This window comes from Phyllostomus hastatus, unplaced genomic scaffold, assembly GCF_019186645.2.
Source record: "Phyllostomus hastatus isolate PE091 unplaced genomic scaffold, TTU_PhHast_1.1 phas_scaffold_39, whole genome shotgun sequence".
Taxonomy (NCBI): domain Eukaryota; kingdom Metazoa; phylum Chordata; class Mammalia; order Chiroptera; family Phyllostomidae; genus Phyllostomus; species Phyllostomus hastatus.
This window is the reverse complement of record NW_025334028.1, coordinates 14,030,349-14,047,377: the sequence shown is the minus strand read 5'-3', so window position 1 is coordinate 14,047,377 and position 17,029 is coordinate 14,030,349. Positions and strand designations below refer to the sequence as shown.

The 17,029-nt window shown below is 35.4% G+C and overlaps 1 protein-coding gene across 1 annotated transcript in view; it reads right to left on the bottom strand.

The window, feature by feature from the left end:
- MMRN1 (multimerin 1) overlaps positions 1-17,029 on the bottom strand; it is a 66,467-nt gene that overhangs the window by 15,751 nt on the left and 33,687 nt on the right. Inside the window, exons 4-6 of the mRNA XM_045819942.1 lie at positions 13,088-13,198; positions 11,660-11,833; positions 4,915-6,897 (exon numbers count right to left, since the gene is read on the bottom strand). Coding sequence (XP_045675898.1) covers positions 4,915-6,897; positions 11,660-11,833; positions 13,088-13,198 — 2,268 coding nt within the window. The remainder of the gene's footprint in view (positions 1-4,914; positions 6,898-11,659; positions 11,834-13,087; positions 13,199-17,029) is intronic.

Here is a 17,029-nt window from a genome sequence, read left to right as displayed (position 1 = left end):
ATATTACAGAAATAAAATATAAACCTTAAGTACAGCTAAAAAACTGCATCAGATATTAATAATGAACTTTCATGCTGCATGCAGGTTATTTCCTTTATCCTTAAAGCAAACTTGTAAGGTGGGTGTGTTATTCTTATTTTATAAATGAGGAAAGTAAGGTTTAGAAAAATTACTTATTACTAAGTAAATAAGTTGCCAAGCAAGCATAAATATGTTGCCAAGCAAGATTTGAACTTGGTTTCCTGATTCCAAATTCAGTGTTTTTTAGTCATCCCAACTGCTTTTATGTAGAGTTACAAAAATTTAGAAATGGTTTCAAAATCATATAAAACAGCTAAATATCTACTAGGTTCTTATTTTTCTTTTAAACTGCTTATATTCACAATAATTATAATTTAAAAATTTGTTTTGGGTACATGACCAAAGCTTTTACAGAATGTAATCTTTCTTAGGAAGAGTGAGGCAATAATTATGAATAAAAAATATTTATTAAAGCAGCACCAAATACATTTGGTATTTTTTGGGAAATAGTTGAAATAAAAAGTCAATTGTTACAAGCAGGAGACACGCATACCCAACAGTGACTGATGATAAATTACAGCAAGATTCAGCTCCTCCTGGTATGCAAGCAGCCAGACTCTCTGCAGAGACAATTCTGACAATTGCTATACAAACAAACCTTCCAAGATGAATTAAAACCCTCTTGGTGTCTACTGGAATATTATTTAGAAAAAAATATTTAATGAATCAACTGGAACAGCTTATCAGCATTGGCCTAGGGAGAATTATAATTAGTATAGCTGAATGTAGGAATGCCTCAAATGGAAGTGATAGGGAAGAATGCTCTAAATTGTGCCTTTCTGAACCAGTCAGAAGGAGATCTTATGAATAATTGATGGTGACTTTCAATGACAACTGCTTATTGGCTGTATCTAGAAACTTCAAACCAAGAAGTAGCAGCTTCACTTCCTCCTAATCAGTGTAGAGACAACGGGCAATGTTTGGATCCTCAAGAAAGGAAACTCCAGAGCTGGGAGTATTTACTCTGGCTGTATGGAATATTCAGATATGGTCAGACTCTTGAATAGATGTAATGCATCAAACAGAAGCAAAGGGAAGAGAACAACAGGTGAATATACTCTGCAGTGTCTTTGAGTACAGTGATTGAGGACTGAGTGCTGAACCCAACAGAACAGGAGGCAGGCTTAATCATGTACTAGTTGCAGGACCTTGGACAGGATACTTCAGTTCACCTATCCAGGGGTCAGTTTACTCATCTTCAGAGTAAGAATCATAACAGTCAGCTCATAGGTATTGTTAAATAATGTATAGAGTATAATTGATACAGTTCTTGGGATATAGTAAATGCTAAATAGTATCCAATATTATGTTATTATAATATTACTATTATTAGGCTTCAAAGTAAATTAGGTATTAAAATTAAGATTAAATTTTTAAAATACCATGTTCATGAGACTTTTCTTCCTACAAATTGTACTTATGCTGCAAGTGATGGTGGCTATAATCTGAATAATATTATTGAGAGATTTGTAAGATGATGATGCATTATCTTGTATCATTTGTTATATAGGGAAGCAATGTGGCTCTATTGTATTCATAACACAATAGCAAAAGTCAAAGGAAATGCAGCCAAATTTAGCCAGTGTTTCAGTGTGCTCCACCCCTGGTATAAAATGGGATGTCAAAGGAAGTAGTTGAGATTGCAACCGATTTATACTTATAGGAGAACTTTGCCTGAGTCCACTGCCTTCAGCTCTGTGCATGGACTTTACCTGCTCAGCTGTCCAATGAATGCCATCAGTTTTATGGTGTACAGAAGCAGAGGTGGCTTAATTAGCATGCATACCTATGCACCCACTTAAAATTATGTTACTGGTCCTACATAAAGTGAATATCTACCCCACATGTGAAAGTAGGTCAATACATCTTTACTACCCTGATATCTTTATTATCTTCACTGAGATAAAAATAAAGAACTATTAATTTTTAACTTTTAACCTATAAAAATTCTACTTACAGTAAATGAAGAATTAAGAAGCAATATTATCAGGGCATCATTATAAAAAAGAATCAGAACTGAGTTAATTATTAGGCCATTAGGCCCAACAATTATAAGTTCCTAACTGTAGGGAACCAATTTGTTTGAAGATGTTGATTGTGACTCAGCCCTGTAACAAAAGCTGACAGGAGCAAAGTGGTGGGCAGGAGTCAGACCCTCAAACCAGTTTTCCTATGGGAACCAGGCCTAGAAAATGCATACAGACTGTTATGGCTTGCTCTTGCTAAAACTCCCTTGCGCTGGTCTGAAACAGTAGGTGTTTATTGCCTATCTTCAAGGTAATTTTCAAAGCCTGTATGAACTTTCCCAAGAATAGAGTGTAATCACCTCACCACCTTTCCCTTCTGCATTTGTTATTTTCATTTCCTTGATTGTACCTAAAATGTAGATAGCAATATTCTATTTAATAGATAATAAGACCTGATAGAAATAATAAAAGCCTATCCAGGCAGGGGTCAGGATGCTCTCCCCTTGAGAGAAGTGGCCACAGGACTCTCATCTTAAGAGAGTCCCTGTACTGTCCCTTTTCCTCCACAGCACTTCTATAGTCTGTGTGCATTTGTTCTCACCTTCAGCCACAACACACAGACTCTGCTGGCCAGAGTCTGCCACACCTAACATGCATTCTTCATGCTATATAAGTCTACAAGTTCTTATGTTCTATTAAGCCTTTTAACTCAATTAACTTTGAATTAATATTCAAAATTTTATACTTAACTGCATAGACCCACGTATTTTTTGGTTTAAGAAAGAAAAAGATGCAGTTTGACTGGCATGTGATTACACATCCTGTAGATTTAAATGAAACTCCTTTGTAATAGCCACAGGAAGAGCAAGGATTAACATAGTAGGAAAGAGAACTATTCATTATTTTGTCTAAAATTATTATCATAAGAACTTCTAGATATTAAAGTGCCACCTTTCTCTTAGAAACACATATATCTAAACAATTTGTTCTATGATTCCACTGGGCAAGGTTAGTTCTCCTGGGTCAGATTAATTTAAAGGTAGTCATAAATAAATACAAAAATTTAAATACTCAAAAGACAATTCAATTTTGTGTATTTTGTGACTTTAAGTACTATCAAAACTTTTAGAGATTAAATATGAGTTATGTTAGGATAATGATCACCCTTTTATAGTTGAAAAGCAATAAACTTGCTTTTTTACAGAAATCTACCCAGAAAAGTTACAGAAATCTACCCAGACGGGTATAGAATGGAGCAGCAGATGCACATGAGAGGGGCACTGCAGTTTCCTGTAGTGGGAATCAGTAGCTATTCTCTGCACTGCAGAAGGCTATTCAATATTACTCGTGTACCGAACATGTTCATAAACCCTTCATACAGAGACTGTTAAGTAGTTTATACGCATTGCGTTGAATTTCCCTTCTCCCAGGTTTATGCCCCTTCTTTAGTGTTTATAAACAGCTGTTAATAGTACTGCTGCTCTCTCATTTTCCAAATTCAAAACCTGAGAATATTCTAGGTCTCTCCTTCCCCAAGTGCCAAGCACTGAGGCTGTGAACAGCTTATTTTTTTGTTTTACAATGATGCAGTCTACACCATATTTCCACCAATAAACTCAGTAAAATATCTATCACATTCCCATTACATAACAGGAAGACACAGTTTCTTCAGAGAGATGAATTTACTGAGGCCACAGGGAAACTTACCGAAACAATGAGGACCAGAACCGTGGTTGGTTGAGCCTCAGGTGATTAATTTTTCCACCTCCCTCTACTTCTGTTGTTTTATTTTCACAACATTTCTCACAACTGTTTCAACTACCTCTTCCTTTGATCTGTCTCCTATTGTTTTTGGCAGTAATGCCCTGACTGGTGTCTCTATTGTTTGCAGGCAGGCTATACACCACTGCTAGCTTCTTGCTTTTGAGGCCATTCTCACCTCCCTCAACCCTGTGTTCCAAATTTTCAAAGACCACTTTTTTACAAAATCATGTTTAAATGCCTTAAATGCCTTAGTGTTACAATGAGCATCCCTCTAAAATTAATATTTTGAAATCCTAACCCCCAAAGTTGATGACATTCAGAGCCAGGGCCTTGGGTGGTGCTTAGTGCATGAGGGTGGAGCCCTCATGACTGCAGTTAGTGCCTTGATGAAAGAGACCCCACAGAGACCCCTCGCTGCTCTCACTATGTGAGGACACAGTGAGGAGTCACCAGCTGTGAACCAAAAAGGGACCCTTACCAGAATATGACCAGGTTGGCACCTTGATCTTGGACCTCCTGGCCTCTAAAACTGTGAGAAATTTCTGTTGTTTATAAGCCACCCAGCCTGTGGTATTTTTTTTGACAGCCCAAATAAACTAAGATACTTAGCTGGGTGCCCATGGCCTTCTGTAATCTACCAAATTCAATGCCTGCTTACTTACACATTCAATTTGTCAGTCATTCAACAGATGCTATTGAGTTGTTTTTGTATACCAGACATTTTGCCAGGTAATGCCAAAATGAGTAAGATATAGTCTGGTCTTATTCATCAAGGAGCTTTCTTTAATTACCTATGCAGAGAAAAATGTTCCACAGAGGTGAATTTGATTGTTTTATGAGGGTCTTATTGGAAAAAATGTTAAGAAATATGTGGAAAAATATATATACTATAAGCACTTGTTTTATATTGATGACTAATTTATGTAAGACAGGATTCCTTGAAAAATTCAAGCAATATTTCAGTGATCTTTGAATTACTTAACTATTTACCCAAATTCAAATAAGTGCTTTTTATATCTTATGGTCTTGCTAAACTGTACAGATCTACTAAGTACCATTTAAATAGAAAGAGAGATTAAAACTTATTTTTTCACTAACTTACCAGGAGATAGAATGTTGTCGTTGTCTGTGTTTCTTTGGGTGCGGCTAATGAGGAGAGTGGTAACATTCACTGTTGGTTTCTTAAGTGCATTGGGTTTCTTCAGCAATGACTTGACTTGCTTCTGAGACTTGAAAACATTTGCAAGACTAGACAATGATTGATTTATATACAAAGTTAAATTAGATAGAGCAATTTGAGTTTTTATTTCAATTACTGATTCTACAAATTCTGTCAGACCTTTCTGCAGAAGCTGAACATCTGGTAGAGAACCATTTACCCACTTAGGTATGGTAGCGTTCAGTTTTGATACACGTGTGGAAGCATTATGACACACTGTTAAAGCTTCATAGAGAGTTTTGTTAAGCAAAGACAAGCTAATTGAAAGGTGAGTGGATTTTGTTTCCAGGGCCTTAAATCTAGAATTTAATACCCGCAGTTGGAGAGCCTGGTCTTTCTCATTTGTTGCCACACTACCTGGTTTTAGTGAAGTGTAATATGGGGTGAGTGTCCTGGTCACTTTAGACTCGATGCCTTGCAACCGCGCTTCAAAACGTTTGGAAATCTTTGTGGCTGAGAGCACTTTCTCCTCCAAATGACTCATATTTTCCTGGTATTGTTTCACTTGGGAAGTGGTTTCATTGATAATTTCATAAATCTTTTGTAAATTGAACTGACTTAGTTTTTCTTCTTTAGGAATCTCTGCAAGGGCCTTGGCAACTTGTAAAACAAAGTTATATCTCTGATTGTCATTGACTAAAATCTGAATGGAATCATTCAAACGTTGGAACTGAGGAATAAATGTCAAAATAGCTTCCATATTTTGGGTACATTTATCATTGGCCATGGGGTTGCACTTTATTGTACTTAAAGTCTCTTTTAACACATAGTTATCTTGAATGAAATCAATGGCATTATTTATAATAGTCATTGTCTTATTTAGGCCATCTTCCAATTCTGAGGCATATTCATTGATACGTCTGTCTAAGATATCATTACGACTCTGTGCTTCATTTCTCAGTAAGTTGTATCTCTTTGTAAGCTCTTTGATAAGAAAATGTAGACTGTTGACAGCACTAGTCAGGCTTTCCACTTTTTTCCTTATAGCTGTTGCTTCTTTTGGTTGTTCATATGCCATTGTCTTTGTAAACAATGCTCCCTGCTCCAGCAAGGGTTGAAGGATCTCCATATCATGAGTCAAATCATTTAGTTGCTCATTCATTTTATCAATTTTATGGGCCATGGGAAAGAGAACCTCAGCCAATGTTTGGTTTAAAACTTGTAAATTCTCTTCTGTGTCCATAATTTGAAATTTAAAATCATTTCTGCATTTGAATAACATGTCTTCACATTCATCCCTAAAAAATTCTTTCTCCATTTCAAAAGTAATGGTGAGATTGTTAATCTTGCTCTCTTGGATGTGCAAATCATCAAACATTTGGAGCATCATCAAACCTTGCTTCTTTATATTCTCAGGCAGAGTAGACAGGTACTCGGTGACATTACTGCTAACTGATTCAGCAGCTGGAACGCTCTGATGTGATACTTGTTCTGTTGATTCTTCATGTACTTCCTTCATTTTAGAAAGACTCTTATTGAAGGATTCATAATACAGAACATTCCTCCAGTGTTCCTGTTCTAGAGCATCTTCTAAATGAGTCTGTTTTGCTTCTAGTTCTTTGATAGGCTTCTCACATGTAAAAGACATTTCTTGCCTTAGATTCACAATGCGATTTTTAAGATCTAGTATATCAGTCAAAGTGGGCCTATTTTCTTGCATTAAAATAGACTTTTGCTGGACTGCTATTGAGACCATGGATTCATTTACTTGTCGAATGACATGTTTGGTGTCTTCAAGGTCCTCTGATAGTCTCGACACATTCTGGAAGAGCTGTGCTATAGTCTCTTGCATGCCCTTTTGGAAAATTTTAAATTGTTGTCTAACTATGTCCTTTACCAGATCATTAATGCTGTTGGATTTTAGATCTAGAGAAAGAAGTAATAAAAATAAACAATAAATGACATATGATTTTAATGATGTAAACTTTAGACATCTCTAAAAAAGATACATTTGAGGCCAAAAACTAATAGCATATAGTAATAAAAATACTTCTTGACTACACTTATAAAATTTTTTAACATTTCTGCAGTTTATAGAAGGTGATCATTTTCTTAATTGATAAGTCTGAAGGGGGAAATCAGTTGCAGTGCAGAATATACCAGAACCATAAAACTAAGTTTCTTTGGACAAAATACATGAGACAGCTACCACTGTCCTCAGCTAACAGGCTCTTGTGTGCGATGATTCTAAGTCTAGTTCTAGTCTTGTATGAAAAGTAACGACTTTGGGCTTTCTGCCTTAGTACATATTACCTGATGTTAGGTCATACTTGTGTTACTAGGTTTCTAGCAATTAAATTTCTGAGTTTATGTTTTGAGGTTATAAAAACTAATAAATTGACTACAGAGAATAATTTTATAGATTCTCAAATGAGGAATAATATGAATAGTCACAATATTCAACAATAGTTTATAATAATAGTAAAATAATAATAATAGTAATAATAAGTTTAGAGATCAATAAATCAAATGAAAACAGAAATTCAAGATATACCCTGATTATTATAATATGACATTAATTCTTAACCAAAAGAGAAGAGGCCTCTGCCCACTACTGGAACACATAGTAGCATCTCCAGTATTAGAAAGCATGGACTGATCACAGCCATGGATAGTTCTAAAAGTAGCATTAAAAAAAAAAGGAAATTAAAAAGAGCCCATACTATTTAGAACTATTTAGAATAGGAAATGAGTATTTAAAAATTTTAAAAATCAAAGTAAAACTGAATGAAACAAAATATATGTTACAAAAAACAGAAAATGAAAAAAAAAACATATCCTTGAGGCATGTTTATAATACACATGAAGCACATACAAATGGAAGATATGTCCATTCTGACATGTAAGCAATGATGCCAGCAACACAATACAAAGAATTTTAAACAATGAGGTCTGGACAGTGGGGCTTTATGAAATGAGTCATGGCTACTATGAAGCGTATTCAAAAAAGATGATTATAGGGCTAAAATATACAGCCTCTACGTATATCATTTGTTAGGGAGTTTCTAAAAATACTTAGAATGCAAAAAAGACTTACAGAAAAATTATTATGAAAGACAATTATACCAAATAAAATGTATTGCCTGAGCATCTTGATATTATTTAATCTGATACTAAGACAAAGTTGTAAATGTTTATCTGGATAAATATTTTCCTGGAAATACTAGATCCTAAATATCAATGTTGGAAATCCTAGACCTTTAATCTTTAGGGTCTAGGATTTCCAACATTAAAAAATATTATCATATATTTCTAAACCTAGTGAACACTGAAATAAATTTAAAAGGCAAAAAAGTAAGTAATCAATTTGTATATAATAGAAAATAAAACATGAAGCATGAAACAGCACTCAATGACACATAGCAGCAAAGCACTGAGGAAAGGCTAAATTAATTAGAGAAGATTACATAGCCACAATTAAAGTAACTTCTACTGAAATAGTCCTAGCTTTTGTATTTAATGACATAAATAATTATACCAGAAAGCCTTTCTGAAGTATTTTTCTCCAAATTTTACTTAGCAGTTAACCAGTCACCCATTTGTAAAACAAACCTTGAGTACATTCTATATGCTACACATAAATTGAGAATTGGAGAATTTGATTTCTGACATCATAAATAAAATATATTAGCTCTACTGAGTGTAGGTGATTTTTAATAGCAAAGTTATTTTTATTGAACTTTCTACAGGACCATTTAATTATTTCCTGTTTGTTAACATTATCATTAATTCTTATGATAACTTGATGAAATACAATAAAATACTTATGGTTAGAAATCAGACTTTCTTGAAAATTATAATCTTATTATTTTGGCTTTAAAATGATTTTCAAGATTGCAAAGGTAAAATAAAACTTAAGCATACTTGAATTAATGAATGAATTGTGGACAATAACAATAGGTGTTCAATTTCAGCAACTGAGAAATGATGTGATCTGAAAGTCCAAAAAGGAATGATAGTAGGGAAAAACACTATAAATAGGTAAAGATTAGTACAGAATCTTGATCAAAGTAATTAAGAAAATAGTAAACATTGAAAATGAAAATTAGGAGATCCTTTAGCTGTTATTTAATAAAAAATATATTGGGTAAAGAGTAAGAACTATCTGAAAATAGATAAGATTATTAGCTTAAAAACTTGTTTCAGGGTAAGAAGCTTTTCAGGTAACATATCCGTAATTTATAACCAAAGAAAGGAACATCTGTGCCAGGATCAGGTTTTGCAAAAATACATAAAAGTGATTTATGTTAATAATTTAATGGGCACATCATTTTAACCCTATTTGGTTCTCATGTGTTTCTTTTACTTTCTAAAAATGATATTGTATTTGGTGACTTAACAGATACACTTGATATTAGACACCTTGACCTGCCCCTTCTGTGGCTATGATTTATAACCTATCCATAACATTCAAACACCTCTTAAGGAGTGGGGGCATTTGATTTTGAACACTTTGTAGGGCTACTAGCAGATAAAGTAGTGTTTCTCACCTCAGAATTAGACTAACCAAGAGAAGAGGTTGTGGTTTTGCAGGGAAGCACAGTGCCTGGAAGAGTGAGTTTAGTTTTTGTTGCCCGTACCAACATTCATTAACTATAAGCCCTCTGATTCGCATAATGGTTATGCTCAGTACACAATTAATGCATCCTAATGAGGAAGGAATTTTGTTGCTTTATAAGTGTATACTTTTTTTCTGTGTTGCTGTCATATTTTTGTTAGTAGGTTTACAAGACGCAGGTGACAGGCCTAATTCTCTCAGGTTATGCTGTGTCTTTTTGACTTCCTTCTCATGCTATTACTTCAGGAAAAGTGTATTTCTCTCTTATGCTTGTCATCAGTAAATTTTAGCCATAGGGTCCATGCCAGAAATGTAGGACAGGGCCTTTCTCTCCATGGCTTGCTTACTAATACCAACTATTTACATGATTAAAAACAATCATGGCTGATTCTATACTGGTAGATGATATGAAATAGAAAATGCCAACTTTTTAATGTTTTACCTGTAAACCACAGGTGAAAATAGAAAAAAAAGTCGTGAGTGACAGAAATGGAGTTATACAGTCAGTATTTGTTATGTATAGAACAAAGTGAAAGGGACCAATAATCCTGAAACTTCAAAACAAACAATAAACCCAGTGAACTGAGAAGTTCCTAGTAGCCAAGATACTTTATTAGTATATCCATGCTTTACCTGAAACCACTCTGGCTAATTAATTCCCCCTGATTAATTTTCAATTAGTTGAGATGGTTTCTCTTCAAAAAAGCCTTCCCTGGTCTCCTGACACTGGATTTGTTGAAATTATCAATCAGACCTATTGTACCCTGTGCTTAGCACGACCACAGCAATTACTCACTATCTACAGATATCTATGGGGGGGGGGGGCAGAATTATGCTGCCCTGTCCAAGATGTCCACACCTAATTCCCTAGACTGGTGAATATGTTATCTCATAATAGTTGGCAAACAGGCTTTATGAGATGTGATTAAGGTTAAGAACCGTGAGATGAGGAGATCAGCCTGAATTACACAGGTGAGCCAATGCAATCCTTTGTGTCCTTAAAAGAGGAAGAGGAAGGCAGAAGAGTGGGTCTGAGAGATGGTAGAAGGACTCAACAGTTGTTGCAGGCTTTTGAAGGTGCAGAAAGAAGTCCACGAGCCAAGAAATGTAGTGGCCTCTAGAAGCTGGGAACAAACCTCAGTCCTACTACTGCAAGAAAATGAATTCTGACAACTTGAATTGTCCCATTGAACCCCCAGAAAGGAACACAGCCTGCTGCTTTAAAAGCACAAAATTAATTTAGTGGGTTGTCTTTTTGTTGATGGTTTCCATTGCCGTGCAAAAAAAACATTTTAGTTTGATGCAGTCCCATTTGTTTATTTTTTCCCTTTCCTGAGGAGACTCATAGATAGAGAGCAGACTGATACTTCTTGTGGAGGAGGTGAGTTGGGGCGTGGAGGGATAGAGCAAAAAATGAAAAGGGCTCGTGGACAGGGACAACAGTGTGGTGGTTGCAGGGGAAGGGCATGGGTGGAGGTGGCAGAGGGTGTATGGGGGATAAATGGTAATGGAAAAAATACAATAAAAATAATAGCTGTTAAAAATAAAAGCACAAAATTCAGGCAAAGCTGATTCACATTTATAAAGAAATTATTATTTCTCTGACCTGAGATATTTTAGAATATGTTTTATTGATTATACTCCAGGAGCTAAATATTATATCTTCATCAATATTACTGAGACAGCCATGAATCTAGCTATCATGTTAATCATCCCTTAATCTCATCTGTATCCTGAACTGGAAATGACAATAAAAATAGATTAAATATGGCTCATAGTCATATTTCTTTTAAATATATAGGAATACCAGTCAGTTAAGCTATAACTAGGTACATAACATCAATAAATCAGATGAAATATTTAGTCAAAGATCTGACTATATAGTGAAAAATATTTAGTTTTTTAAAAATTATTTTGGAAACTGAGTTATTAAAAATAACTTATTTAAAAATGTATATCAAATTAATATACCACCCAATCTAAAGCAAAGTTACCTAAGTGATAAAAGGTAAATGAGTTATTTGCCTTTTGTCTGAACTGAATGGATGATTTACTTGGTTTTACTTTTACCTTTTAGAAAAGATTGAAATTCCCTGCCTTTATTTTCATTGATTTTCTCTTCTAGGGAGGAGAATGTGTTCCTTACATCGGTCACAGCCAAAGAAATGTCGTCAATCTTGTTCTGCAAAAGGGTCAGTTTCATTGCTTGGTGGTTCATTTGGTCAGTCATTTTTTGTGCCACTGCTGTATGTGGAGAAAGAGAAAATTGAAAACATTAAAAAGACATATTTAAAACCTTTCAAATATTATGATAGGTTTAAAGGTAATTCAAACAAATAATGTTTGCACTATATATTTAAAAGTATAGGCCATATGCATTTAGCGAATGGCAACCAGAATTTTATACTATTTAGGGGTAGAAATTTGTAAGAAAGTTGTATAATAGTTTAGAGTTCTAATATTTTTAACTAAAATAGCTCAGTTTTAAAATCTTTTCTTCTCAGTAGATGAAGACATTCAGGGTCAGAAAATAAAAATAACTCAATTGAAAATAACTTGCTTGAGGTTGCAGAGCTAAGGCCTCACCACCTGCCTTCAGAGCCAGTGTGCCTGCATTGAGTATGTTTAGCTGTGTACTTGCATGTATGTGGCTGTATCTATACTCCGAGACCTTCGTCCTTTCCTGAGGTATTCTTTAATAGGAGATAGATCTCAGTTTAAATAACTGTATATAGCAATGATACTTTTAATGCCTTTTGAAATGCACTTCAGTAATTCAAGGATGATTTATGATATTTGATGAAGATACTGAATTTCCCTTAAGAAATTTGAGTATAGTTTCTAAGCTATATTCACCTGCATTCTTAAAGAAATCCCCTTAAGTCACATTTCTTAATTTGTTTGCATGATTTTGTATGACTATTCCAAATACAGTAAAGATGTTTTATCAGTAAACAAACTATGTTTCTAACAGATAAAATGAAGCCTAAAAGAAATGGTATTTATGACTAGAAATATAAGAACATATGTAATAGGACAGTTTTGGATCAACAAAAGATTCTTGTTGGTTCTTAGTCACAATTCTCTCCAGTCAGTGATCACCGTCCCTTAGTGATCTCCATCAGCCAGCAGAAGAAGCCTTCTAGCTCTCTTAAAAGAATCAAGGCATTCCTTCCATGTCAAGTGTCTCCCATGATTGCACTCTTTGGAGGATAAAAGTTTGAATTTACTTTGGAAACCTATGATTTCCTAGTAACAGCATTTGTATTCTGTGTCTGTGCACAGAGCTTCAATAATTACACAGGGTCTCTTCAGGCTGGGAACCCGCAGCTCAGCCAGAGGTTCTCTCAACATGCAGCACCAATAGCCAGGGGTTCAGAGGTATGTTAATGTATCACCAACAAACATTTGACAGCCAAGTGATTTCTTGTTTGGAAGTTGTCGTAAATAGCGTTGACAAGAATTGGGTTAGGGATGATAGTAATTACAATCCGTGACCTGGGTCACAACAGTCTTGTTGCTGCTGTCTCTGCTGCTCGGCTGTCCCTCCGCCAACGGCTTCGTGACTCTCAGCCTGGTGACTGTGTATCAAGTGCTGCTGTTCCTGGGCTAGACAGAAGCAAAAGAGAGGTGAGAGAGTTACATATTGAGACTGCCTCATTTTTTCCAGTCCTGAGCAATAATGTGGCTGACATGCATTTTCACATTTACTGAAGCATGCCCGGGTGACTGCAGAAGAAGCGACTTCGCCAGGACCCATAGGGCAACGCACAATTTCATTGATTTTGGAAGTGCAAGCCTCTCATTGTGTTCTGAAAAAGTATTCAGGTCTCCTTGCAAACGAAAGTGGTTGGTAGTTTGGGGAAACTGCAAACTGACAGGAATAAACTGCTGCATAATGGAGGCGACTTTAAAATTGGCTGTGTTAAAAGTCATAGCAGTTTTTTAAGTTGTCTACCCCAAAGGCTGCTTGTTTAACAGTGCAATTTCCAACTGGTGTCTACCTGGAAATGAGGGAGAGCTATGGATTCCTGTAATAGTGCCACGTAAGTGGTTTTTCCCAGATATTTAAGAAATACATGGGCTCAAAACCTAAGAACTACGAGTAAACTATTATAGGACATGCTTCAAGGGGATCAACCTGTAAAATCAGTGATATTTCAAAAAAAATAGAAAGCTTTATAAAATAAATCTCTCTGTTAAAAAAATTGCTTTCCATTTCCCATGAATCAAGTAGTATTTTATATGGCAATATAATTTTTCTTCGGGGAAAACAAGTAAAGGAAGACATTAAAAATATTCAACATATAAAGTAATATATATCTATAATTTGTAGACTTCTAATGAACAATTTTATTTTTTGAAGTCTGCATATCAGACACGAGAAAACAAGTGTTTGGTGTCTGTACTTCTTCCCACATGAAATTATGTACCAATGAAACAACACCTTTGTCACATGTCAACTATGCTCTCTAAAGCACATGGAGTTGTGACAATAATACTAAAGCATCTCCACTCCATAGAAACTACAATATATTTAACACTAATTTGAGGTAGTCTATTGTCAGATTGAATTTTGTGTTGCTTTTCTTCAGAGCATTGAGCTAAATCAATGAATTTCCACTCATATCCAAGGTTTTTGTTTTGATTTTGTTTCTTCCTGCCTCCCTTCTCCTTGCTATATTATAGATAGTCCTGCAGAACCGTGTATTTATTGGGTTGAATAAGACAATATGCAGCTTGGGAAAAAGTATACTTATTTGGGGGCTGCTGTATGTGGTAGAAAGTGTTAATTTTCTGCTAAGTCCTAGCAATAAAATTCTTCTGGTCTAAATTCAAGTTAACTCTTACAAATATATCCACTAAATAATTATACATACTTTTTAAAGGTTTTATTTATTTATTTTTTGAGAGGGGGGAAAGGGAGGGAGAAAGAAAGGGGGAGAAAAACATCAACATGAGGTTGCCTGTCACATGCCCTACACCAGGGAACCTTGCCCACAACCCAGGCATGTGCCCTGACTGGGAATCGAACCGGCAATCCTTTGGTTCACAGCCTGGCACTCAATCCACTGAGCTACACCAGCCAAAGCTAATTGTACACATTTTTAAAGTCAAGATTCCTCCTTAGATAATGTAATAAAGCATTTTTTTCTGGCAGCTAAAATCTGCCTACCCTAGAGGATACTTAAAGCAATGAACGGTTCTGGAACCAGGGTCCTTCAATCAGCCATATCAGCATCACCTGGGATCTTTTCTATATGCAATTTCTAGGCTCCACCCCCACACCTGCTCATTTAAAAAACTGAAGTGGGGCAGCAAACTGTGGTTTAACAAGCTTTCCAGGGGATCCCGATGTACACTAAAGTGTGAGAACCACTGGATGAGGGTGTAAAGATTAATCTTTCTTAGCAACTTTCCACCTCCCTACCTTCCCTGTTCTTCCCTGTTTCCCTCAGCAATGAAGGAGTGTTCATGATACAGACTTGTATGTATTTACAGCAAAGGAACAGGTGGGTTTATTGGGATGAACAAATGTTCTTCTTACGTTCTTACCGTTTTGAGCTAGATCACAGGAATACAAAAAGAGCTGGTGTTTTAAAGGCATACCATCACTTAATAGAGAGCAGGCTCTTTGTTAGGAAGCAACACATAATTACAGTAAAAACAGAGACTATATTGTTCTGTGGCACACAAACAAGGTTACTAGGAAGATTTCCTTTTCTTTTATTAACTTCACCATGTTATGGATTTTTTCAACATTTCTTAGCAATAGTGGTTTTTCATCAGGTCTGGAAGTCAGAAGCACCAGTGAACTTTGAAACACTAGAAGTGTGAAATGTTCTTTCCATTCCCCTGCTTGAAGATTCTGATTCAGATCAATTCTGGGGAATGGGAATATATATATATATATATAATATTTTAAAACTTTACAGGTGATTTTGAAGTACAACATTGCTTAAGAAGTCTGACAGAACAACTTGCAAGATTTTCTAGTTCTAATAAGTAAATTCATTGCTTAAAATAGCAGATATTTTTATATTAAAATTGCAATCTAGAAATTGATCTTTATAGATTTTTAAACAGCCACACACACTTGTTGATAACAAGAGCATATGGTAACGAGTTTATTTAACTCCAGTGAGTGAAAACCCAAGTCTCCCACCACCCACTCCATAGTGAAGTAAGCCTTTATGGGGAGGAGGTGAAGTAGGCTGAGGTGGAAGGTGTTTTCACAGTTCCATGATTATTCCCTCATACAGACAATTCCATTCTCTCTCTTGTTTTGACACAAGATTCCTGAGTATGTACTGCTAAGCCAGGAAGCATGTGAAGAGAGTTTGAGCCACCTTCCCAGCAATCAAACATAGAGCCCACTGACAATTCTGAATGTCTCAGAAATAAAAGGCCCTTTCCATGAAAAACCTAGGTTATCACTCGTCACTAGCATCTAGCAATGTTCTACATACCTCACCTTCAAGGTCATATTTAGTCAGTATGCACTAATGTGGTCTACCAATTATTTAAATGTTCAAATGAAGCCATACCTGTTGGCAAATATGTAATAATAAAGTATGATAACTGATAAGTTATTTATAAATATAAAATTAACTTGTTGCTAGTTAATTGTGGATGCATAATAAAGGATATGTCTTATAGAATAGATGCTTACTGGAATTCCTATTGTGAAATATCTGAGAAGTAAGTATTCTCAGAACTAACAATCTGCTGGGCCAGGCCCACAACAGGCACTACACCGAGTCCATGAAACATGCAGTGTTTTAGCAGAATCATCACATTATTTGGTGCTTACTTTAGTTTACTTGTTATTACATACTAATTGTTTTTAGTGCACAGTTTTTCACAAGTATTATTTGAGAAGTTATAATAAATTATTAAAACTAGTTAGCATGGAACAACTTTTGATATACAAAGTAACAACTGAATTCATTGTTCAGTGTTTGAATATGGCCCCTGGGCCTTACTACCCCGCCCTCACAGTCGAGGTGGGTTGAGGTATTCATGACCCTGACTGAAACGGAGAGATGTCAATAAAAATCACAAGCATTTTAAGTAGAGTTTATTTCTAGAGGTTCGCAATACTTTGCTAAAGTTTATTATAGCTCATAAGGTATTTTTATATTGTATTATTATATTCTAATGAAAACAAGTCTCTTATCTCACCATTTATAAAGTACTGCATGTTGTACATTGAAATGAATGTGGAGATTATAACACTATTTCATTTAGTTTCCTTCTCCCTTTGAGAAAGACTGGAAAAGCAGGGAATCACACCACACACTCACCCAAGAGTAGGCAGGGGTATTATAACTCCTCCAGGGTCGTATTTGGGTGGGGGCACTTTATCCTCACAGTTCTCTGTGTGCTGCCCAGTTGAGGTAAGATCCTGCATGTGCAGGAAGTGAAAACAAACCTGGG